The 25,757-nt window shown below is 40.5% G+C and overlaps 1 protein-coding gene across 2 annotated transcripts in view; it reads left to right on the plus strand.

Annotated features, from left to right (window-relative positions):
* The window catches only part of LOC306961240 (zeta-sarcoglycan-like), a 285,411-nt gene that overhangs the window by 197,803 nt on the left and 61,851 nt on the right, over window positions 1–25,757 (plus strand). For both annotated transcript variants that reach the window (XM_079553906.1, XM_079553907.1), the window contains exon 3: window positions 7,122–7,223. In XM_079553906.1, the coding sequence (XP_079410032.1) occupies window positions 7,122–7,223 (102 nt within the window). The remainder of the gene's footprint in view (window positions 1–7,121; window positions 7,224–25,757) is intronic.

The following is a 25,757-nucleotide window of genomic DNA, read 5'->3' on the forward strand; positions in this document are numbered from 1 at the left end:
TGAATCACATTTCCTAGATTACACCAAAGTTCATTCAAGGATTAAAAAACAACAGTTTTTTTGGTTGTCATTGTGGGATTGATTGACTGCGGCTTCGTCTAATGAGATGCGTTTAAGTCACCTTGAGGGACATGTAAACCCAGACTTAAGATACACTTATGTTCTGCTGTATTCACCTGTTGTTTTACGTGGAGGAGACCCTGCAGAGCTGAATCGGAAGACCTATGTACTCGCGGCAACAAAGCGCAAAAAAATCGAATTGGATGACAATATAACGTCATCATATTTTGTGCTATTTCAAATAATATTAGGATCTATATTAAGATACATTTGGGTTATTGTTAGATTGTTTAGACCTGCAGGAAAGGCTTTGCATGTCTTTACAGCACACCACTGAGTCCAAGTTGGCACACATGTATCATGTTTTCACACTCTCCTTTTGTTTTTGAGGGCAACAAAATTAATAGCATGTCTAGCAAGGACCACGCAATAACTTTGGGTGGAGGCTCCGTGTAAAGTGGCTGGCTAGTGAGGAGGAAAAGGTGGAGGTCTAGTCTTACTCCTGAACCTAAGTCAATTGAATATTGACTCCCTTTAAATTCTGGAAGGAAAAAAGTTTACAGCAAGTTAACTTTTCTGTTCCAAACCTCTTCCAGGTGCAAGGAGAGACTTTGACTGCACATACCACCATTACCACTTCTATTTTAAACCTGGTTTTACTGGGAGTAACTTCTACTCCAGTGGTGGCAGTGCCACTCCAGGGCACAGATTCAACTGAGTTGAGCAATTTTTGGAAAGAACCAGCAGGAAAGATAAGGAGTGCAGTGGAATGGAGAGAGTTGGTGGTGAGGAATGGAGGAAGATAATAAAGAAGTAGATGGAATACATGCAGCAGGCCTGGCACTCATCCCATGGGAGCTGTTAAGGTCGCCTGACTTTTTTTGCCAGATATCTTCTGTGGAGCTGTCAATAACTGCACTCGGGACACCACCAAATACATTTGTATGAGGTTGAAGTTCTTGAATACTTCAAGTCTCTCTAGATCATTATGAAGAAAATATACAGTAGTATTCTACTCATATTATAAGTGTGTTCATTGTTTATTTGATCGGCAGTGCAAGTCAATGAACATGCCAACATGGATTGTAGCCATTTCCATACATCATCCCCACTCGCACACACACTCATTCATCTTTGCCTATTTGTACATGTTTTTTACATGTACATGACCTTGCTGTGAAGCTTGAGCGCTAACCGCTGTGCCGCCGTGCCGCAGTGAATGTTGACTTTTTTTTAATAAGATAATAGTTTATTGTTAAGGAGAAATTGGCAAATTGTTTAAAAGGCCAACTCAACCTATACTGTGGCCAGAATTTGAAAATTCTTCTCACTAGTATGTTTTTGAATACATAATATGATAAGCCTGAGGCAGGGTCAAAATCCTGAATCAACCTGCCCGAGTTTGGTAAGCTACTAACTGCTTTTTGGACTACAAATTTGGAAATCTGAAATGAGGTACATACATGCTGAAAGTTTTGCGTGATTCAAAGAAACAACATGTGAGCTTCAGTGATGTGCATATGTATTGTAGTATCAGAAAATTGTCTGTATATAGTTTTGAGTAAACCAAATAAAACAAAATTAACTCATACTAATTCAGCTCTATATTCCTTCCCTGAGGAGAAGCAAATGGTGTCTCAAAAGGGTAAAAAAAAGCCAAAGGACAGCCAAAAAACTTTCAGTTTCCTAATTTGTGTGTCCCCTCAGCCATTTCCAAATGGTTTCCCCAGGCAAAGGTGACACGACTCTCTCCCCCTCTCTGCTGGCTGACATAAAAGGTTGCGTGAAAAATTACAACAGTCCTGAATATTAGACGCGCCGGCAAAATACTTTCTCAGCCAATCCATCACTGTGGGGACACATGGGTCTGAGGAGTGTGTGGACACCTAAAAGTCACAAGGATAAACATGCCGGAGCATCCTTGTATGTGATGGGCTGTGAGTATAACCTTGTATATCGGACCTTGTATATTGACATCTAATGTGACAGTTTGGCAGTTAACCTTAAACAATAGGACAATTCATCTTACAATGATATGGTCTAAAATGTAAATGTACACAAGACAACAGCAGGCGCACACATAAACAAATGGTTTTTTTTTACACATTATTAGAGCTTTAATTTAACATTTGAAAACATCACACAGTTGAAAAATTGGCCAGACCCCAAAAAAGACAAATCTCCTCATTTCAATGTTTTTTGAGTGAAAGAACAGCAGAAGAATACCTTCAATAACAATATTAAGTCACAGCGCCTCCTAGTGTGGCTGTAAAAAGCAATGTGACAACCAACCTGTGTGACAAGCAGCCCTGTTCTGTGGGTGTCTCTGTGGGACTCAGCCAGTTGATAACCCTCTTTTGTGGTTCTTCTTATGCAGCTCAGGGGGATGCATTCTTGCCTCATCGCAAGGTCCTGGGTTCCAATTCTGGACTAGCAAAGCCTTTGCATGTTCTCCATGTGTCTGTTCCAGATTCCTTTTCCTCCCAAACACACTGCACTGGTAGGCCAATAGTGGAGTCGCAGGTCTAACTAAGGACTAAACCAGAATGAAATACTAAACCAGATCAAACTGGAGCCCTGGACCATATGCACACTACAAATCAATGAAGTGCAGTTTTCTAACATGCATTCAAGCAAGTAGGTGATCAAAATCAAGAAAACAAGCTCATTATTTTTGCATCCCTCCTCCTCTTGAAAGTAAATATTGTCTTTTTTTGCACATAGTCATTTCCATCGTCATTTCCATTCTGTGAGATTGGGAAGACAGAGGACACAGGCTTCCACAGATTTACATTTTTACCCCAATTATTATTGTTTTTTTTGACAATTCCTCGTCTTCCAAACTGATTATTGACAATTGATTATGAATCACTTTTACAGCTGACACATTTTACTCACACATGTCCTAATGTAATGATTCATCTTTACCTCAATGTTTTCTTATTTATCTACTTTCATAATTATCTTTATTAAGTTATAGTTTGTAGTTAAAGTGTATTCGTATAGTTTGGTTAAGCACCAGCAGATTATATTACCAGCCAGGGTCTCATTTGGCCAGGAGACAATGCCAATCATTTTTTGTTTCCAGTCTTTCACTGATTAACTCTCATCATTGTTGCCAAAATCATTATCTCACTGCAATTTGTGAACAATTCTCTCCTGACACTTCATATATTCTGTACAGCCACTGCTCCAACCGCAACTTTTGTCACATGTTCATTTGGATTGTTATTTTATATTTCTCAAAAAAGTGGTCGGATGATTCATTTAAAAATGTGCTGTTTGCGCTACTTTTCTTAATCATTACACATTTCATTAAGTGCCACATGAATCGGCACAGATGGAGAAAAAACATATTCCACCGTTTGTTTGGTTCCTGTCGCAAATTAAAAAGTAAACAGAAATTGTGGCATTTGTTTTTTTTCTTCACTCTGAACTCACTGTGTTATTGGAAAAAAAAAACATTGCGCTTCAGGATGTAGTCAGTGTAATACAATCTAACAGCAGCGTAGCCAACCACCAGGTCAGCTCCCGTATTGATCGAACGCACAGTTTTACTGCTGTTTTGAACGTGTAATAGCGGTGTAAAGTGGAGGCACAGGGATTAGAGCGCTATGGTAGCTATTACAACAATGGCTTCTGCAATCAGTAAGCAGTTTTAGGTGTGGACGGCATCCTCTGTTGGAATTGCATTCACATCAGCCATAATAAAGATCATCATTATGGGTTCAACGCTCAACAACAGGCAACATTTTTATATTACGAAATACGCTAACTCTACTAAGATGAAGGGGTTTGATAGAGCCTTCACAGAGAAGGAGTGGGCTGGAGGTGTGGGAATGACAAATTCCCCAACAGATGTCAGCATCCGCTGTTTGCAAAACTACTGTGGCTTTTAGCTACTGTATACATAGTGAAATAGTTCTGCGTAATGCATGTGCGTTTGCAGTCTATGAATTCTTTCCCTTTCCCCAATCATTGTGTTCCCATTTCATTTCCTCTCATTCACCCACTTTCTATTCTCCCTTGTGCCTTGAGTACATTTCCAATTTGATAAGCTTTGTTGGTTTGTTGCTCCTAACAATTAATGTTAATTTGCAGCAGCACTCCAAACTGAATTCCTATCTTCATGGACGTTTTCATCAATATTTGCCAACATGAAAAGAAAGCACAGACGCAGGGAAGCAAGACTAATTTGTTGTCATTGACACTTTCTGCCTGGGGAGGAGGTTTTGTTCAATTGTTGACAGAATTGAATGGGTTTACATGAGTCCCCCCCGCCCCCTTCCCTCTTCCCCGAAAGAACTTCCCTTGTCAGAACTTTTTGAGGCTGAAAAATTACACCAGAAGTTAATTTGTGAACATAAGATTATTATTGACAGGCCAGTGTTTTCATGCGACTTTGCAGCGAGTTGTTCCAACCACTGCTCTTTCCACTGTCACTCCGCCATAAGCATCGATTTGACACGGTACAGTAGGTGCCTCCTCGCTCGCTGTAGAAACTCTAATACCCCGCATGGCTGTTTGAAAGGAATTTAATCTGACCATGTATAAGTCTGATCCAACCATCGCTCAGTCGCGTGGAAACGGGTAAAACGCTCCAGCACTGATCTTCAGCTGGCACTAAGCCACTTTTATCACAGGGCTCAATGCAGACGCCTCGGCTGCTGTCTCGTGCTGCTGTGACTGATTCAAATATGTTGCACCTAAAACGCTACAGATCTGGATTATCATGTTACCAAGTTTAACCCTTTACAGGGCACTCGTTGAAATACTTTGAAATAAATCATTTCAACTTAAGAGTGTTATTGGGGGACATAACACAGGTTTATTTCTGTTGCAACATTTTTCAAAATGTTTCATTATCATGCAGAAAATCAATGTGAGCAAAGTTACCATATTTGGTTCCCTGCTCTTTACAGCAGTACTAAGTAACTCATGCCCCTAGAGGCCACAAGCACACAGCAGGTGTCGTGGCATGTTGCAGTTTTTTACTCACTAACTGTAAGTGAGAGTAAATACTTCGCTGATAGAAAAGACAAAGATAGAGAGGGATATTGTACATCCAATTACACAATGGAGGCAAACTTGGCTGTAAATACTATTTAAGTAGCGCTAGCCCGCAGATAGCTTTACCCATTAACTTCTTCTTCGTGATTCTATTAACGTGTATCGCGCCTCCAACCCGGTGCAGCGAAGTTGAAATTGTGGTTTTCTGGCCAGAGACACCAGGGGGAGATGAGAGACCCCCCAATCATCCCATTAACACTTGTATTACCCCCAGAGGGACAACGAAAAAGTTGTATTAATGTAATCAAGTTACTTTGTACTGCTTTAAGTGGTAAAAAACATACAAAAGGTCTCGGGGGGTGCTGATGCTCAGGAGGCATTGTGTTTTGTGATATTGATGTTTGAATGATCACACCTGTCATAGACAAGAGTCAGCTCCAATATTGTTTGCCTAAAAATATAACTAAAAATAACCTTTGGCAACATAAAAACGTATTGGTTCTTTAAGAAGATACTGTAAGTGTGAATAATAGGTGCAACGGGCATGTCCAAATATGGATAAAACAAATTAACTTTAGGTTTAAGAGAACAGGGCATATGATCAAATATGGTGCCTGCCTTTTTCACCCATAAAATGTGGGTTTCATCAACTTATATAAAGAAATGTACCATGAATTTAGCCAGACTTGGGTCTTTTCCCACTTCAGAGAAAACAGGAAGTTGAGAGCACGACCGGTTTCTGCTGATTGGTCAAATGTCACAGTAGTGGGATCTCTGATGTAGGGTGATCTCTTCTGATTGGCTGAGTGAGGACTACACACTTCTTTACCTTACTGATGTGCAGCTGGGAGTCCAAATGTAAAGTGTGCGGAAAATACCAAAAAATAGTCATTTGGCACATTATTTGTTACAGTGATTTCCAAAAAAATGTGTTATTTTAGGGCAGTGAGCATGGTTTTGATGTCAGTTAAAGTTTATGCATAATGCAGTGGAGAAAACAATCAATCTACCACAATTTCTTTGCAAATAAAAATCTCCTGTAAATGTTAAAAAGTAAAAAAGAAAAAATCACAGCTGTCCATTATGCCTTGTTTTTAGAGCACTGACCTTTATTTGAAAAGACTCCCTAAGGGGAAGACAAATCTAGCCCACTCCATAAGCAGGCCTCTAACACTGTCCATGGGGTTTTCCCAGCACGAGCTCTTTCACATTTTTAAACGTGATAGAGAAGGATCATTCTAAAAAAAATTGAAATAATTATTTGGTCAGCTCTTTGAAAGCACAGCTCCCCAGAGCCCGTTAGTAGTGACAATAGTGGATGGAGCATGGAATATGTTGTAACAAAGCCCCGACAATGCATCTAATGGAACATAAAACTGGTTTTGTCATCTGCCACCTACCGCTTTTGTATAGACTTTTAAAGCTATCATAGCGTGGTGCTGTCAGACGTTGACTAAATAAATTAATAATTCATTGGTGGGATTTCAGTCCACTCTAAAAAAGTTTTCACATCAGGAGTTAACTGAGGACGAAACAGACCGTAAAAATGCAGTATTCCCAACTCCCATCAATATTACAAGGCCCTGGGTCTTTTGGAGATCCATTGAGTCCTTGGTGAGCTTACCCTAAAGAAGGCTCTTCCACAGCCGCTAAAACATCTGTCATACTTGGTTGAGACTTGAAAAAGAACATTTTTTATTTTATTTTATTTTTTCATTTTTTTTTAACTGGCTAACTAAGCTCATCTTTTTTTGTTTTTGTTTGCTTGCACAAATGTAGATATATCATGTGATGAAATACTATACACTAAGGTGTAAAAGCCAAACCAGGCTTTGAAGTCAGAGTTAAAATATATTACTTTGATATATTATCAGATGCATATTAAGTTTCTGTATTATGCTGTAGTATAATTAAGACTGTGCTCATTTGTTTCAAGTATAAATTAACATTAGACATTTTGTACTCATCTTAAAAATGTCCTCACTACAGTATTCTCTAGGCAATTTGACTGAATTATTTTTTAACAACACTTGTTTGTGTTTTTATTTCAGGATGGTATGGGACAACTCAGAGTGACCAAAGAAGGAGTACGGCTGGAGGGAGTGTCCCAGTTCCTGTCCCCTCTCTATGTCCAGGAGATATGGTCTCGTGGGGTAAGACCATGTCAATATTTTTTTTATATCGCAATTATTGTGTCCATAGCGCCTTTGCTCTGCCCGATCCCGTCAGACCTCGGAAGCTAAGCAGGGAATTGCATGGTCAATACTTGGATGGGAGACCGTTTAGTAGCACCAGGAAGTTTGTGTGAATGTAGTGTGTATGTATGTGTGAGTGGTTGGTGATGGTGCAGACTGGTTGCCTCGCTTTCATCAGTTTACCCCAGGGCATCTGTGGCTACAACAGCAGCGTACCACCACCAAGTGTGGAGGGAATGAATAATGACAACAGTGTAGTGCCTTGAGAGACTTGATAACACAGGTTTGTAAAGCGCAATACAAGTGCAAGCCATTATTATTGTGAAGTGTGCTCAGTAGTTTGTTCTATGAAGTGTTGTATATTTTTGCAGAGGTCAGTGTTCACATTAACATATCACGCTTTTTTATTTATTTATTTAATAGAAACAGAACAATCAAAGGAAATACAATGTGACAATGTGCCTCATGTACGGAGCCCATGTGTCTTTTGTATTTGACACATTATAACCGCAGCACAGCACAGGTCTATTTATCACCTACAGAATCAGTATTGATCTCATCAGCCCAGGCGACACATACAGGCCAGACCTTATGGTGCTGTTTGTTCATCCATATAGGCTGTAATGAGTCAATGACTTGTGCTGCATGTGTTGTCGTGACATGAGGTGGTGGAAGTGAATGGCCAGGGATAATTCATTATATTGATGTAGTAAAATAGTTGCTTGCTGTGTGTTTCGAGGAATATATTACACAATGATCAAATTTAGATTTAACTTATTTTGGAAGATTAATGTTGATGATGTTGGATTTGAAAGACAAATAGTTCACATATAGTGTACAGAAAGACTGGAATCTAAGTGTAAACATGAGATAATAGTGCATGATTCCCACAGTTTAAATCCTACCTCTTGTCTTAAACCTTTGTTAATTGTTAGTTAGTTAGTTAGTAAGTCAGTATGTAAAGTGGTTTACTTGTCATGAAACCGTCTAGAGCAACAACTGGGGAAACCTGAAAGGAGCAGTGCACAGCTGCATGCTCCAGATGTCGAGCTGAAGGATTAACTTAAGGTTGTGATAAGACCTAGAGATCTACCTACAGGCTTCTATGCTTGGTGTGAGAGTTGGTGTTTATTAGGGTTATTAACATTGACCAAAAAAACAAAACAAAAATCTATAGAAGCACAATATCAAATTTATGAAATAATGATTGCTGCGGATATTATTTGATCCTATTTGGGAGGGCTGAGTCCTGAGATCGACAGGCATTGCCACAAGATCAAGCCTGTTTAAATGTGTCCTGTCCATTTGTATTTCCATCATAAAGCGGGAATAAATGCAGGTACAGCAAGCAATTACCAAGAATGAGAAAGATTTCTCATCGTAAAAACCTATTATGCATAATAAGGAAAGCTGGACATCGTCATGGTAACACTGACAAGCAGTTGTACCTGTTGACGGCTCTGAACTGGCTTTGAACCTGTGTCTGGATATGGTTTGCATCTAAGATGAGCAGCATAGAGCAGTCAGTTATGAATGCTCTCATTGTGCCCTGCAGCTAATTTGCTCATATGCTTTATGATGTTGATTCTGCTCACGATAGACAAAAAAAAAAAACTTTCCTCAACACTTTTGTCCAGAAAATGTTTGCCTGTGTCTATGATTGTGATTGGTGGTTTTACTGTTGCCTCTTTGACACCTTTCATGAATTACTTTTTCAACTGCAGTAGTCACGTATACATACAGTAACTCATCAGTTCAGCGGTGTTACTGTTTTTCTAGTTCATATTAAACAAGGCACTGTAATTTGTTAAAGAGATAGGTCATCAAATATATTGTTATTTTCTTATCTCTATCCTGGCTTCTGACATTTTTCTGACACTTTTCTGACCACGTCCTGGCCCCTGGTGAATATAGGCTTAGAGCAACAAACTTAATTACTTGGGCATAGACACAGAAAGCCCTTTGAAAAAGGATTGTATCATTAGCCAAGAAAGCTGTGAGCAAACGACAGAAACACACACTCGCCAAAATGAAGAGCATCCCTTGGGCCGAGATAAGTGAAAAGGAACCTTCTGCATGAGTGGATCATGGAGTGAGACAGGGCCAAGGCAGATACGTATACTAATCTGCAGGCTGAGCGTGGCTTGGGGCCAGACTGTTTGGAAACATATCCTGAAGCGTATAACCTAAAGAGATCAGGAAAAACACACTACTGACAAGTGAAGTGAATAAACTGATTATCTCTATGTGACACCTTCACCTTCAGATTGGAAAGGTGTTAGGCATGCCGCACAGTTGATGAATGCATCCGAGAGTTCCCAACACTGCTTGCCTGGTCTTGATTGACTGGTGCCCTGTCAAAAAAGTAAATAAAAAATTAGCATGTATGGTTAACTCTGTATCAAAGAGTAAGAATATTGTCACATTTATTGTGAAAGTAAGTAAGTAAGTAAGTGCATTATTTGTCATTGTACGTGTGTACAACGTCAGGTGTTATTCGTGAGCCATTGCGACTGAGCCACGCCACCACTGTGGTCCAACCTGACCAGCAGGTAAATAAGAAAGGAAAGATTGTGAAAAAACAAATAACATATTTTTTTCCTCCCCACACAGCTGCTTTATGTCTCATTGAAAAACATTCCACACACATATTGAGCATATCCCTGCAGTGCATTGTGGGAGATGTATTGGTGGATACTGAGCAGTGGAAATAACAGAAAAATACTTTAGTTGTTGTTGTCACCAACAACAGAAGGTCTAAAATGATTTTAATGTTACTGCAGTTGATACTTTATTACAATAAACACAGAGGTTTACCAGTATGTTAGCAAACCATGATTTATTTCACCAAAAGAAAATAAGACACAGACTGGAAATTACCTGAATCTGAATACATCAGCAACAAGTGACATTTGAATCCATCAAAGACACGACCTGATGTACACTAGTGCAACAGCTGATGTACAATAATGCAACAGATGGGCACCTCACACTGTTTGCTTAGCAGGAGGGAGGAGCGGGAACGCTGTGGTTATGAGCCATCAGATCCACCCAGCTGGAATGAAAGGCACCGGAGGAGCACACAGAACAAAGTACTGGACAAGCTTCCTGCGGCAGCAACATGTGCCCAGACATATACAGGAACTTTGAAGGCAGCCAAGGGTGGCTACAGGAGAGAGGAGAGAGGCCAAACACTCTGCTAGGGCTGGAAGCACATAACAAGGCACAGTAGAGCAGATCACACTTACCCCAGTAGCTCTGTTTTCACTACATGGACCAAAAATGGAAGAGAAAATATTGTAGTATTTGTAGACCGTATTCTGTCTGCATTTGCCTGACTTTCAGCAATAGCAACAAAGATGGTCATAGATGACCATCATGGTTTAAAAGGAGCACGTTACTCCTCATGACCCATGCACTGAAGCTTTTAGTTAAAGGCAATGTACAAAGGAAGTATTTTGCTGTAACCAAAGTGGCGATAAAAGCACAACTGGCTCTCCTCTTTAGTGGCAGACATTCACATACGCGTTGTGACTGTCACCAGGCCTTATAATTGTGCCCAGAGGGACCGGTGACGACCTATCACCACTGCCCGGGATGCAAAGAAAAAAGTCATTTATGCAGTTTTCACCCCATTTTCTCTCTCTGTTTATAACTCAGCTTTTATTCTCACATCTGTATCTTTCTCTCTCTCTCTCTCTCTCTCTCTCTCTCTGCACCCTTGCCGCCACTCCCTCCCTTGTTTCCAGCCTGACTCGATTTCTTGCTTTAGAGATGTTGGCTCCCCTGTGAGAGGCCTAGTTATGTGCAGTAGACCGCTTAGATAAGGGCTCCACTTCCTGGAGACCGAATAAAAAAAAATCCCTGGCATGTGGCGAATGAAAGGAAGGTGAAAAAGAATATTTGAGGAGGAATCAAATGGAACATAAATTGCAACAGAAAAACAAATATGGTCAGATTTAAAAACAGCAGCACACTCAAATGAGGATGAAGCATTTATTGTACAGCTTGGCCTGATGACTGAAACACATGGGGCTGCATGAAGCTGGGAGGAGGCCGTAACTTTATTTTTGCTGTTTGTCAGCTATAGATTTATTACGCTCTTTCTCCGTCTCATACTTTCTCCTGTACTTCTCCTCTGGGGACCTGAGCTTGCTGAAACTTCTCCAAGTGTGGAGCTGTAATTGAATAGCAGAGAGTTCTAATGGAACATTAGGCTGTTCCTGTCTTGGCAGACTCTATTGATTTTGACTTTGCAGCATCGTAAACAATCGGGCCTAAATGTAACTCAACGGATGCAGCCCTTGGTATGAGCTATAATTCTGTGATTATAGTGCTTTGGTGAAGAATGGGTCAAATGCAGACGGAAAATGTATCTATGTGGGGATAATAAAGCACACCATAACACCTTAAAGGGACTATACGGAGTTTAAAAATGTTAAAATGATGTATTTTCCTCTCCCTACATGTTCCAGCAATTGCCTAATGTGTAGAAGGAGCCCAGGCCTATTCACCACAACTGCCTCTAAAATCCTGCTCTAATTCGGGTCCGAAGTGCCGTCATGCACGAGCGTAACATAGAGACTGCAGATACGCGTAAGACCTGAGGTGGCAGTAGTGAGTATAAAGTGACCAACTTGCATCTAGTCCCTTTAACCTCAAGTCTGGTGTACTTTTGATGTTAAAATTGTACTGCCAGATTCCACATTCTCCACATTCGCCCCGTTCCACTCCGCCCTGATCTCCGCAGCAAATGCATAGCTAATTTAACCGTTAAGAAGCATTCCACATCGTCCACTCCGCTCTGAGGGGCCTACGTCACCGGCCTGCCTCTCCACCCCTCCACCTCTCTCCAATAAAAATACAGATCAACTCTATTTTCAGCTCCGTCAGCGTCATCCAGATCAAGCTCCACAGTTCAGACAAGCACCAAACGGGAAAGAGAACAGCAACAACATCCGAATTTTCAAATACCCTCCGAAATGACTTTATTTTAACGGATTTGTCACTATTTCACACAATGTAACGTTGATATTTCCCTCTGTAGGAGTTTACTTATCACAAACACAATCATATGACCCGATTAAGCTTCCATTAGTCTCATTCAGGTAACTTTTTTCTGCCCCTCCCTTGCACAGGAGGGGGGAATAATCTTCTGATAGTGAATCTCCTCTGAGGTTATAGCCTGCCCCTAAATAGTTTTATTTCTCATAGTTTTAGGAGTTTTATTTCTCAAACTCGTTGCTCTGTGCATGTTCACTTTGAGCTCCTCCTACTGGCAGAGAGGACCAGGCCGGACTGAAGTGGAGGCTGTGGGCGTTATGCCGCTGCCGTTCGGAGGCGGGGAGTGGAGCTGAGCGAACGGGCGGAGGATGTGGAATCCTGGGCTGATGTTTTATTCCGCAAAGACGATAAGTGCGGTATGAAGACAATGTTGTGTGGGGTTGACACACTGACTGGTGATTAGCTGTTGACTACATAAAACTGACAGGTTTTAAACTCATAAATACGTTATTGGGAGTTGTTTGTTTGTCAGTCATTCTGTTTGCTGTTATGACAATGTGGCACATAGAAGGAAAACATTACCTCAGTGAAATGTTTCAAGAAAATGACATGAACATCTTTCTCAGCGAGACAGATGTTTGTTTGTACATTTGACAAGCTGCATTCAAAGTTAGAAATAAGAAGGCTTCTTTGTGGATTTTATGACTCATTAATTATAACAGCAAGCACACGGTCTTTTTTCTGGTAATATCCTCCTCATGTCACCCTGGGATATCTGCCTTCATATATGTATGTTGCATGAAAATCATCATAAAAAATGAAGGAAAAACAAACAAAAAACTCACACATGGTGCTAGGCTAACGCTAGGTTAGCGCATGCCTATGGTAGCTAGTAGCCTGCATTAAAAACCTCTTCAAAATCATCGGGTTGTCCTCCAAATGTTGCCACATCTGATTTGTAGAAAGCTCCTTTGTGAATTCCACGTGTAGTATTGCTGGCCGCAGGTAAACAAACTGTAGATCCGGTAACCTAGCAGATCACTCCACCGCTGCGTAGCACAACCAGGAAGCTGCTCAAATATAAGTTATTTTAAATGCAAAATGGTTTAATTTAAAAAATGATTCAGTCAACACGGTCACTTATGTCAATGGTCTGGTGTTATAAGGGATTTGCCTCAGGTGCGCTGTGTTTGGGTCAGACTGTTTTTAATGCAGGATACTAGTTACCATAGACATGCGCTAGCCTAGCACTAGCCTAGCACCACTAAACGCTTCAAATATAAGTACTGCATGAATTAAAAATAAATAAAACACTCGGGATAACTACAAATGAGGCCCTATGTCAAAAATCCTGAAATATCCCTTTAACGTGATTTATTCTATACCTGGCCATTGCTGAAGTTAACCATGTCAGATCTAATTAAGCTGGTAGGCACTGGACGCCGGCATAGCAATGTGGCATACAGGATCATTTACCCCATTCCTGTCCATTCACTCAGCATGTCTCCAGTTACTGTACACCATTTCAAGTCTTGTAATGTTTTTTTCCACGGAGAGACACTGTACGTTCAGCGGGTCAGTGTCTGTTGAATGTATTTGAATTAAACAGCACGTCGCCTGAAACCGTCACTCTGCTCCTGTTTCGTCAGGAGGATTTTTTTTCTTTTTTTCCCAGGCTTTAACGGGCAAAAGAGAAGAGAATACATCTCAGCACCGGGCATAATAAATGAGGAACGTGAGGCGTCGAGAGCCGGGCTGCCCGACACACAGCGCGCTTGTCAGATGTCAGAGCTCTTCCCCGTCACAGCCCGCATTAAAACAGAAATCAAATGAGAAATCGATGTCACAAGCGAACTCCAAGAATGAAGAGAGGATAAGAGCGAAACTGAAGTTGTGAGGCGAACGTTCATTAAGACATTTCACTGAAGATGGACGCTACTATATTACATTATTTGCATTTAGCAGAACTCCCTGTGCGTCCGGAGACCACCAGGCGATACCGCGGCCCGTGTAAAAATAGTCCCCATTAACATTTAGCAGGGTTTTTTTCCAGAATGTCACATGGATGAAAGTCACACTGGCGCTAGAGGGGAGCAGGCAAAAATGAATAAGAATATTAATCCCCTGCCTCGAAAGATCATTGTGTCCATCCCTGAAGCAGCTGTTGCAGAGGTCGCTTCGTCTGAAAGCCACCCACAAATCCCCTCATCACCGAGTTTGACTGGCGAAAAAGGCCACAGCTCATCACGCGGCCTTTTATCAGACATTTTCATAACACTGTCTTCAACGTGAATGTGAGGCGAGATGCCCAATATGTCACTGCTCACTGACACCTGCATGTGTTTGGGGGCTCTAATTCAAAGTAGTGTGAGGCAGTAGGTCTGGTTCAAAGAGTGGCTTACCACAGTTTTGACAAAGTTTTTACAGCAATGGGGTTTTTAGTAGATACAATAAATAGTGTCAATATTTTTACCAATAACTCACAAGATTACAAGTACAAGTATGGCTGATGTTCCCTCAGCCAAACTCAGAGGTAACATCTGCAAGAATGCACGGCAGTACTAAATGCACAGTTACTGTATGTCAGGTCATATTGAGGCTAATGTCAGCGCCTGTGGCTGCCGTGTGTAAACTACAATAGATGAAGCACAAAGTACATAAACATCTCTGCTCTTACCGCACATCACCACAGACTTCTCTCAACTCCACAAACACGCAGCAGCTCCAGCACCTCACATCTGTCGTCTCCAGCTTTAAATCCATCCAAAAGAGTCATCAAATAATAAAATACATCTCTATATAGCTTGGGATTTTGTAGATCTATGTTTGCAACCTATGGTGAAATAGTCTTACACCGACGACTCCTATAAACTTGTTCCAGCCATAGCATTTCAATAGCTCTCTGTATACCCATTTGAAACAAAGTCAAATGTCTCCTCAGTATAATCCTGACTCGGGGCTGAGTCCTTCCACGTCCATAAACTCAGTGTTAAGGGCAGCAGTAACCATCCAGCAGTATAGGCCTTCAGCAGTGCCAGCACTTCATTTAGCAACAAATTTATTGAACCAGGCACACTCCCAGTCATTGATACTTCACCCTGTTTTATTTTAGGCCTTTAACAAAAAGGCAAAGACATTTTACATCTTTAGTCTGTGTTACCTTATTATTTTCTCTCATCTAAAGCTGAACGACTAATGCAATGTTCTTGCACTGTGACTATGTGGCATAACAATCCAGTGTGGACATAGTTTTGTATCTACAGAGCACTGCTTGGTTCAGTTATGGCAGAGTGACTGTTGACGATTGTTAAAAGCATTCTTGTCACAGACACATTGTAGTATTTGTATATAATACAATATTTTACATGTTGTATTAATGAGAATGTGAATTAAGCACTTGGAGGGCGCATAACTGAGCTTGTGCTATTGCCACTACCAGTCATTTTATTTTAGGAATATAATCCTTTTCACATCCACCAAAAAAAAAGGCTCTCTTTTTACCAAATCAAAATCAAGTTTATAATAGGCCTATAAAGTAGAATAAGGATGGGCACAGTCAAGTATCTCACAGGAAAATTGTATTTTTCTTTTTTATGACAAAAAAAAGGAAATTAAATCAATGGTTCAGGAGGAGGCTTGCGGTACAAATAAAAAGTAAAATTGTGATCATCGCAATCACTGATCAATAAACCTTACATATACAGTAATACCATATCTTTTGTGCAAGTTTACCAGAAACCCAAATGGCAGAATCTCACAAAATTGTGTACAGGTGTATTGGGAAGAACAGCTATGTGGTCTCTAAGGCCAAACAATGGGTCCATTTTCTCCACTTTTCCTGAAATTATGATTCTCTTAATTAGTTTAATGGTTAATCTTTCCATTATAAAAATGCTTTAAATTAAATGTGTCATTGCTGTTAATCAGGGATGTTCGATTTGAGTTTAGGAATAGCCTTTCAGGACGCAGTCAATAATTGGATGAATAAAGGTCCTCCTTCTGCACACTTTCTGTGATGTTTCTGAGAAACATAACTTGACATTCCTTTGGGAAATTGTATCCGAACACCTTCTGTAATGTATTGTTGACAATCATTTTTGGACATGTTTAGAAGATGTGGGTGTGGTTTGCGTCCATACTGCCAAAGTCCAAAGAGGTATCCCAAGTTGTTTACTGTTCTAATAAGGAGTGATGAAAAACCTCATAAAATACTTCCAATGAAATTGTCTTCCCTGTTGGGAGTTGGTGGAGGTCTGGAGTAGACAGCATGTTCGATACCATTCATCCTCCGTAAGGTCAACCTTTAATTCACACTTCCATTTTGCTTTTACATAAAGTGTAGTGTTTTTCAACTTTTCCATCAGACTCTTATTAGCCTTTTGTTGGTAAGTGCCACACATTATTTCAATAAGACGGTTTACCTTACCATCTCAGAAGAAATCCCCTTCATTTCTTTGCACTAGTAATCTCTCAGCTGTATGTATCTGAATAGGTCATAATTATTCAGATCAAATCTTTCAGCTCCTGGAAAAAGTATGTATTTTCTTGCATTTGGCTGTGTAAGTCCTTATTCTACATTTTTATGATCCAGCATGCCACCAAAAAAATGTCATATGTGCATGGCTTTTTTCCATTAATGTAGCAGGATTTATTCAGATCTACATTTGTATTCTTCACTGATAATGTACAGTATCCAAAGGATTGTAGTAATGTTTGTGTTTTTTAGTAATTGGTAATGATCAGTTACTTTGAGTGCATACATTCCTCTTGTGTCCCTCATTAATTACAAACCTGTGAAACAATAGGGCGCATGGATTCCCTCCATCTGAGCTTTAGTTCACCTTGGCCCGGCAGGTAGATTATATTCATAGGGCAGAGCTCACAATCCTCTGTGTGAAATTAATTAAGGTTGGACATTTGAATTAATTAACTGGACAAGAGTGTGGCATTATACTGTGCTGGCCTTCTGACATTAAACATACACTCACTCGCGCAGCCAGACAACACTGATTAGATAATTATCCATGTGGAGATCATTGGCCGCATCGTGGCTCATCCTTTATTACATATTGAATCCTTTGTCTCTTTCATCCCAATGTCTTTGTGCTACCCATACGTGCCCACAGAAGTTGGAAATAACTTAGTAACAGGAAGGGCATAGTCAGCAAGTTCTTTTAGCTGATCCATCTCACATTTCTTGTAAGAGCAGAACAGGAGGTTGAAATCCCATTCTGCAGAGCAGTATAATTAATCAATCAGGTTTTTTTTTTCTTTTCTTATATAGTTAATGCAGGCTGGAACTTTGCACCATTCAAGCTCCAGAACGACAAGGAACCACCAGGAGCTTATTTCTGAGGCAGCACATACTGTAGTTGTAGTCGTTTGTTGCTTTGTCACCATATAAATCTTTGAAGAAAGTTACCGTATGGATCCATGCTAGAAAATGCTGTTATTTATTAAGGCATGATCAAAGCGTATAGCAAGCCTGTCTGACTCACTGACACTGCTAAAGGAGAAACATAGATCAAAGAGGAGGTGGAAACTGCTGGCATAAAACTATCAAGATCCATGGTCTTTTGAATTCTGAACAAATAAATGCACATTTATTGTCAATTGTAGGATTGATTATGATCATATTCAATACCAGACCTAGTGGACATTACTGCTGCTCTTGGGAGTTTGGGATTCACTGAAAAAGTAGCTCTGTGTCCTCAGGGCAGTGTAGATTTAATGACTGGAATGTCATGTTCTTGTTCTTGTCATGTTCTTGACATGTGCCAAACTGAATCCGTGAATGAGAAAGTGCTTGTGTGGTGATTTGTCAAAATAAATGAGCAAAACTCCACCAAGCACACAATTCGTTTTTATCCTTGTATGAACTAAGAGAACGATTTACCAAGCATTTGAACACATGCATTAAAGAGAGTGTGTACTTAAGTGGTGCAAAATAAAGCAGTTGAGATTTCGGCTACCGCTTAATATACCGACTAATATCAGATTCACACCACTCATAATTTAAGTATGATAATATAATAAATAAATAAGTACTTGTAATTTAGCACCTGGTTTAGAAAATCTGGCCCTACGAGTGGTCATCAAAAACATATGATTACAGCCACATAACATATCATTACTGTTAAAGGAAGAAATGGATGGCCTGTGTCCCAAGGGGGGAAAAAAACATATTAAATCTATGGGATGGGTACAGAACAGACCCCATGCAGATCCATTACACAGCTCTTTATCTCCATTGCCCTCATTCCAGTCTAAATCCAGCTCTGCGCCAGGTTGTCTAACTGCTCCTCTCTCATCCACATAAACCACCCCCCATGTTTTATTCTCTGCATCATGCGGCCATGCAGAGTACCCACTTCATGTCTGGTCCTTGTAAACCATTTCTAGTAATTATGGATGCAGCTCCTCCACTGGGGATTCATCTCATGGCTGAGAGCTCTGTGGAAGGGCCAACATCAGGAAATCCCTGTCACAGCAGCAAGGCCTTAACAAGCCACATGACTAAGTGAATGATAGAAAAATTAGCCAAAGGAGAGGATGGGCTTCATTAAAAGCCTCTGTAAAGTGAAGAAGACTTGTTTTGTGATCTGAGGACTTTGAGATAGTGTGTCTGAAAAACAATGTCTCATTGCTCATTTATAACAATTGTCAAAATGTGAAAAGACAGGCTCCCGATAGGCTTTCATTAGAGGAGCATGGAGGCCTGGATGTCTGTCTGTCTGCAGGTGCCTTTGTTTTTCTCATCCACTTAAAACATGCATAATAGAATAGAAGTCTATCTAGGTAATAGGTAGGCCCATCAGTATCACGATTGTAATGTGGCTCCTGGTGTTAGTTTAAAGTATCTTGAGTTCTTGTTACATTGTAGCTTTATCCGTGCAGCTGTTGATAACCAAGTAAATCCTTTAGACCGTTAATTCTGTGCATTGTCTCTCTCCCTCCTCTTTGTGTTTGTTTGTTGGCCCCCATTAACCACCTGCTGCAGCCACGCCTATAAAAGGCCACACTTGGAATCCTTTGGGGCTGCTGGCCTCAATATGTGAACATGTCAATCCTCATTTGACAGCTAAGAACCTCCAGATTTCAGTCAATGCGCTTTTGGAGGTGGCACTAGCACTACTGCTTTGATTGGGGACAAATGCTGGGATTGTGGAAGGAGAAGTCTCTCTTAAATGCTCATTTCAAAACTGGTTTTAGCCATATTTAACAACCTTAAAGTTTGGGCCTCATTCTTCGTTCTGATTGGATAATTGTCTTGAGAGCCCAAACAAAACCACTTAGCATCATGTAAAATATTTTTGTAATCGTGAATAAATCAACATTACAATAGTTACCAGTAAAATCAATAGGGGATTTGAAAACCTCATATCTTTGGACACAAATGGGTTATGTTAATAAAATGTCTACAAAAATACTACATACCACCTTTGAAGCCACGATACTTTAATCTACACATGCTATCGCCGTTGACCTGTAATAAGACTGTGTTTGCTATCTGCTGCTGCCTTACTATATCCTCTAAGGAAGAGTAATGGATTGTCCCGACTTTGCTGAGGTTAAACTGAAATGTATGTATTGTAAGTATAAGGGCCTTTAAGGACACACGTGGTAAAACCCACAGACCCATGACTTTAATACAAATGAAAGAGGAGCTGTCGTGATGCTCTGGGGAATTGAATGGAACAGATAGTGTAGGGAAGAAAAAAGACAGCTGTTGTAGCATGGATACAGATAAGTATCAGATATAAAATGCATTACTTGCAACACATGGCTCCTTTTATCAGAGTTTTGGGAAAGGTGCGATAATGGCTCAAGTAGTTATCAAAATGAATCTGGAAAGGGGGAAGTTTGTAAGGTGTAAGTAAATACGATATATCAGTTCATAGGGTGTGTTTTAAATCTTTTGTACCTCCCATAAATTCTATATGTAAAAATAGTCACTCTCTACGGTCCTCTCCCACTTACTACAAATACAACTTTTTCGCGAGTTAAGTTATTCCTTCTTCACCTCAAGTTTTTTACCACAGGGGAATATTTCACGGCAAATGGAGCACTGCAGCCTTATCTGCTTTGCTGTAGCTTCTTGGTCCTGCACGCTTATCTGGTCTGTGTGCTTCTAAAGCCTACTATAGGACATGCAGGGCTGCAGAGGAAATCTACCTCTATAATGGCTAATATGGATACTATGCATTGCTGGACCTTTATGATAGTGCGTGTATGATACGCAAGACTTTGCAATTTGCACCATATACTGTATGCCTAGTTCTATTTTCTGCAGCTCTTTATGTCAAGAGCCCCACCCACAATATTTTTTCCCCCTCTTTTGTATGGAATCTTTCTGTTTAACGGAAATACAAAGAGAGAAGTACATGTGATCGGGACTTCAGTTTGTTTGTGTTTTTTTTTTTATATAGCTGCAAACTTGGTAGTGTAAATTCAGAGAGATTGTGTGCGACTTACAAATAAGGAGATGATCCTCATGGCTTTCCCTTTAGTTCTTAGAGCTGGGTGTTGTGTCAGGGTCCCTTAAGCATAAAACATTATCACCCATTGGAAGGCCGGGGGCTGTGGCAGGCTGACATAGTGACTCCTGTTTATAGATCCATTTTCTGCGTCTATCTCTAAAACACTACAGTGCGGTTCACCCTATTCTATGCTCCATAGCCGTCTTCCTCTCCGCCGCTCCCCTCCCATCCCTCTTGTTTTCTGAGCCTTCATGTTAAGATTTATCTCTCCTAAAGCTTGAAGCCAGGAGGTGCCTGTTTACTGCCTGTCATCTCCCACTTCCCTTACTCTCTGTTATTCCTTCATGTCTCTCCTTCACCCTGAGCCACCTTGCCTACCTCAGCTCCAACAACTTGTACCATAAAATCCGTTTTGGTAAACATCCAACGGACCTCGGTGGCATCCATGCACAAACATAGCACAATTACTGTAAGTGGTTTGGCACCAGTTATAAGTTATTGTTCCCTGTTTTGGGGGCGATTTACAGTACAATGATAAATAGTTGCAATGGCAGTTCTCTCTAGGCTGTTGCGATGCAGCAGCACAATGCAATGCATTTTTTACATAAATCAGAAAGAAATTGCAGGAATGGTGGGGAGATGACAGCAAATAATTTTTCATCTTCAAGTGGAGCCAGATTAATGCTTTCTGGAGTTTGGGACAGTGTCTGGAGGGTTGCAAATAGCGCACACCTGTGCTAGTTGGACTCAAGAACGTAAATAAAGCTTACTTACTTCAAACAAGGAAAACACACAGCATATGTTGGGACAATATGGGGAGTTTAGCTGACTCGCAGGTAGGTCCTCTGTCTCATTGTGACGCTGAATCTTCTGTTTAGTTTTTGCCGTAAAATACAATTGAATTTAGGTCGGCAATCAGTCAGAATGTGTTCTATGAGTGTTCCAAACAGATGGCTAAGCACACATCTTTAACATAAACAGTATGCTTACTTTGTCTTTTCTATTGATTTAATTGTCACTTGCATTTGATGTCATTGATTTACATATTTTTGGGTAGATTCCGACAGAACTGCTCTCATTTTGAATCTTGTATGCATAGAGAAGGTATACAATATTGTGATGTAGCTACAATCCCCCGGATGCCACTCATGATGCAACCCTCTCCAGGCCTGGGGTTGGTACAAAGAGAGTGGAGTGACTTGTGAGCCTCGGAGGGTATTCACAACCGGACCATTTTAACACTCACCGTTGGAGCGAGGACATACTGAGAGACGGGAATTACTTGAGAATAAGGAGCATAATAAAAGCTTTTATTGGATTGACAGCTCCGGGCATAGCTTTTTAAGGTATGCCTATATCTTGTTTCAAAGAGTGTAGGGAGACAGATAATCACAGTCAGCGTGGCTAAAAGAGGTTATTGTGCAGTGCGCTAAAGAAGTATGAATGTAACTTTTGATGCGGTGAAGTTGGACAATAGTACACATTGAACAGAGGCTGTGAGCTGATTAATGTTACAGTATCCTTTAATGCCTCTGCAGAGAACCCTGTATTCAACGCTTTCTTAATGCAGAGGAAACCATCTCCAGATCTTCAACTATTGTGATTGTGTTTAGGTTGATGACAGAGGGACCCCACTACATATTTGGAAAACGTATTAACTCCAGGGATGCTTTTGCAAGAGCTAACTACTCAGCCACAGTTCCAGTTGTTATTCCTTCAATAACTTAACTTCAGACAAGCATATGTGTTCATAACATACGCTTTCCCCATCAAACAAACATAATGAGTAAATAAAACCAAACCAAAAATGTGTGAAATTTGTGATTTAAGATACTCGCGTTACGCTCTTTTAGCATTATAAATTGAAAACCTCTAATAAATAGAGAATATTACATGGATTTTGTATCAAGCCCATAAAAGCATACTCCTTGCTGCCAAAAAGTACGTCCGCACCAATAAAACACTTTATGATCTTGCATTTTATAACTGCATTAACAGGTTTCGGCTTGTAATCTGCTTTGTTTAAGACTAAGCTTTATGTGTGCTCCGCTTCCTTTCTCTGATACTCCCTGTGGCAACTCCTGACTGCAGCTGAATAATGTGTCTGTGAAGCATATAAAACAGATATAAAAGTGTGAGGGGTGTTATCTCCAAGTGCTGTTGGGCGCAATGTGTTGTTTAATCAGCAAACCTGTGCATAATGACTGCATTAGAATGTCTCTATGCTTATCTGCAGAAGTCTTGTCTGTAATCACTGTGTACATATTGGATAGTCCCGCAGCGATTTTGACCCAAACTGTTTGCCTGCTTCATTCTGAGGGTATGTTATTGTCCCCACTAAATCTTTCTCTGGATTTAGCACATTCTTCAAAGCCAATGGCACCAGACAGCTGTCATGCGAGTAAGGACACTTTTCTTATTTGGACCAAGCTTTAGGGTTAAATTGTTGGGGAAAAACTGAATACCTAAGTAAAAGCTAGTTAATTATGAACTATTACTGGAATATTTCTGGATCGCTTTATCTCTCCAATGCCGTCATCACTTTCCCTTCAAGGCCAGGCAACAGAGCTAAACCAGAAAAGGACATATTTTGCATGAGACTGACTTTCAAGGAGTGTAAACAACTGCACACACATACCCCCCGTAACCACGCCCCCGTCGTTCTGTGTCTGCCTCAACACGTTTCCTCAGCCCCACCCCTTGGTCATATCTTGAGGTTTTTATGTATGTGCTTTGCCTTAACTTTAACCTGATTTGCAATTTCACATATCTTTTTTTGTAAGGTGCATTTGATTTGCCTTGTGTACGAAATGTGCAGTATAAATAAACATGCCTTTCTTTGCCTAAAGGAAATCCACCGTCGACCATTTTGCGAGAAACAAGCATCTTCCAAACAGAGGTGGTCACCAACAAAGTGAATGTACTTAAGAGAATGAGTTTTTGGAAGATCTGTGCTTTACTTGACTGGATTTTTTTGTTGAGAATACTTTTGCTTCACTACATCTGAAAGAGAAATATGATTTTTTTTCTACTTCACTACATCCATATAAAGGTGCCAAAGCAAAAAGCAAACTTGGCTGCGTGGGCTTTGTTCATTTCAAAAACCTAATAACGCACAATCCAGAACAGAAGGTGGCGCCGTGCAGATGGATTTTTCAATGTCACTGAGCAAGGGAGGAGGTTTGTCCCCCAAGTACTTTGACCACCACAACCTCCAAATAACATATTTTATAGACAAGGCTTGTGTCTACATTTTGTCTTTGTTTCAATAATGGGATGGATCGGTGCACATTTTAATGAGATGGTTAAAACATGTTTTCAACAATCTTTTATTCTCAATCCCTTGAAGGTTTTTGAACAGCCTGGAGTTATGATTATATCATGCGCTATGAAATGCACGCAGGACTATGTACCAGCCCTGATTAGATTTAAAACATCTAAAACATTGTGTATCATTTATGCATTTGATGTAGACTTTTTGAAGATGAACATGAAAAACGCTGCGGACTCAAGATCCTCTTCATTTCCAAGAGCTAAACTAAGATCAATCATCACAAGCATTAGTTAAAGAGAGCTTTTTAAAAAATCAGTGCTTTTGAGGACAACAGTGGGGGACTCGCTTTTGAATGGTGAACAGATAGTGAGGGACTCTCTAATGGCACTGGTGTGGTTCCTTTAAAATGTTTTGATTAAATCATGTTTGGCCTTCGATACAAGAGGAAAGAGAGCGAGTTGGCTTGAAGAATCAGCAAACTGTGTAATTTTACAAAATAATGGTTAAAAAAGTAAAGGTTATTTTTAATCAACATTGCTTGCCTCAGTAATAAACCTTTTGAATTCAGGAATCAAAACTTGGAACTTGTTTGTGTACAGCAATAATAATTATTTTCCCTTTCTCTCCTGGAAAAATCAATTATGCCCTAAAATATACTCTCATTTGCTGCTCTGCAATAGCAATCTCCCCTGGTTCCTCTCATGCATGTATTTAGTCTGCTTGTCCGCGGTTGGTTTGAGGAGCAGGCAGTGGCGTAACAAGGGTACCAAGGGGCCCCAAGCATGAATGTCGGTAGAGGGCCCTCTGGAGGTCGCTCGGTGTACTGCACACTGGGAGAGAGGGCGTCATTAGGGCAGGAGCGGGTCACCTGACAACTCTCATAATGCAGTTCTCTGCATAAGTTTTCCTCAGAACAGAAGGCTGAGGTTCTTTAGGCCATGAAGAGTGTTACTTAATAAACTGGTTTCACGATTACAAATATAATATGGTGGAGCCATGAGTAAAAAAGTCTGTCCACTGCTCATTATAAGTTAACATTAGGGAATCATGACTCACTAAAGCATGTAGCAGGATGGGGATGAACAGCGCCACGGAGCATTGGTGGAGAGATGACGTAACGGCATCACCAAATTCATTAGGAAGACTGTGTATATCAAGGGTTTACTGCAGGCTTCACAACAGGGGTCTCCAACAGGCCATATCCGGCCCGTGTGATGATTCAATCCGGCCCCTGACTTATAGCGCACAAGTTCCTGAGTATGTCAAAAAAAAAAGCTCACTCCAGCCACTATGGGGCAGCTGGTCCAGCAGAGGGCACTGACATAAAAAGAGATCAGGATATAAACAACACATTACAATCACGTGGTAAATGGACAGTCTGCCCCTGGGCAGCTGTGGCTATAATGGCAGCTCACCATCAAGTGTGGAGTGAATGAATAATGACTACAGTGTAGCAGAGACTTGTGACACAGGCTTGTTAAGTGCAATACAAGTGTACGCCGGGGTTACAGTCCTGTCAGGCTCATTATTATTCATTGATTGAAAAAAGTTTCCTCAATAGTATTTTCCCAATCAAAACATATTTTACTGGAGCTTTTGTGTATGGTCATGGTTATGCACTCCCGATATATTTTGGCCCCCAGCAAAATTTACTTGGAGACCCCTGCTTTAGAATAACGGGTTTTTATTTATTGCACTATCGCACTGTACAAATCTACGCCTTTTAAATGTATT

Source organism: Gobius niger (genome assembly GCF_951799975.1).
Source record: "Gobius niger genome assembly, chromosome: 3".
NCBI lineage: Eukaryota > Metazoa > Chordata > Actinopteri > Gobiiformes > Gobiidae > Gobius > Gobius niger.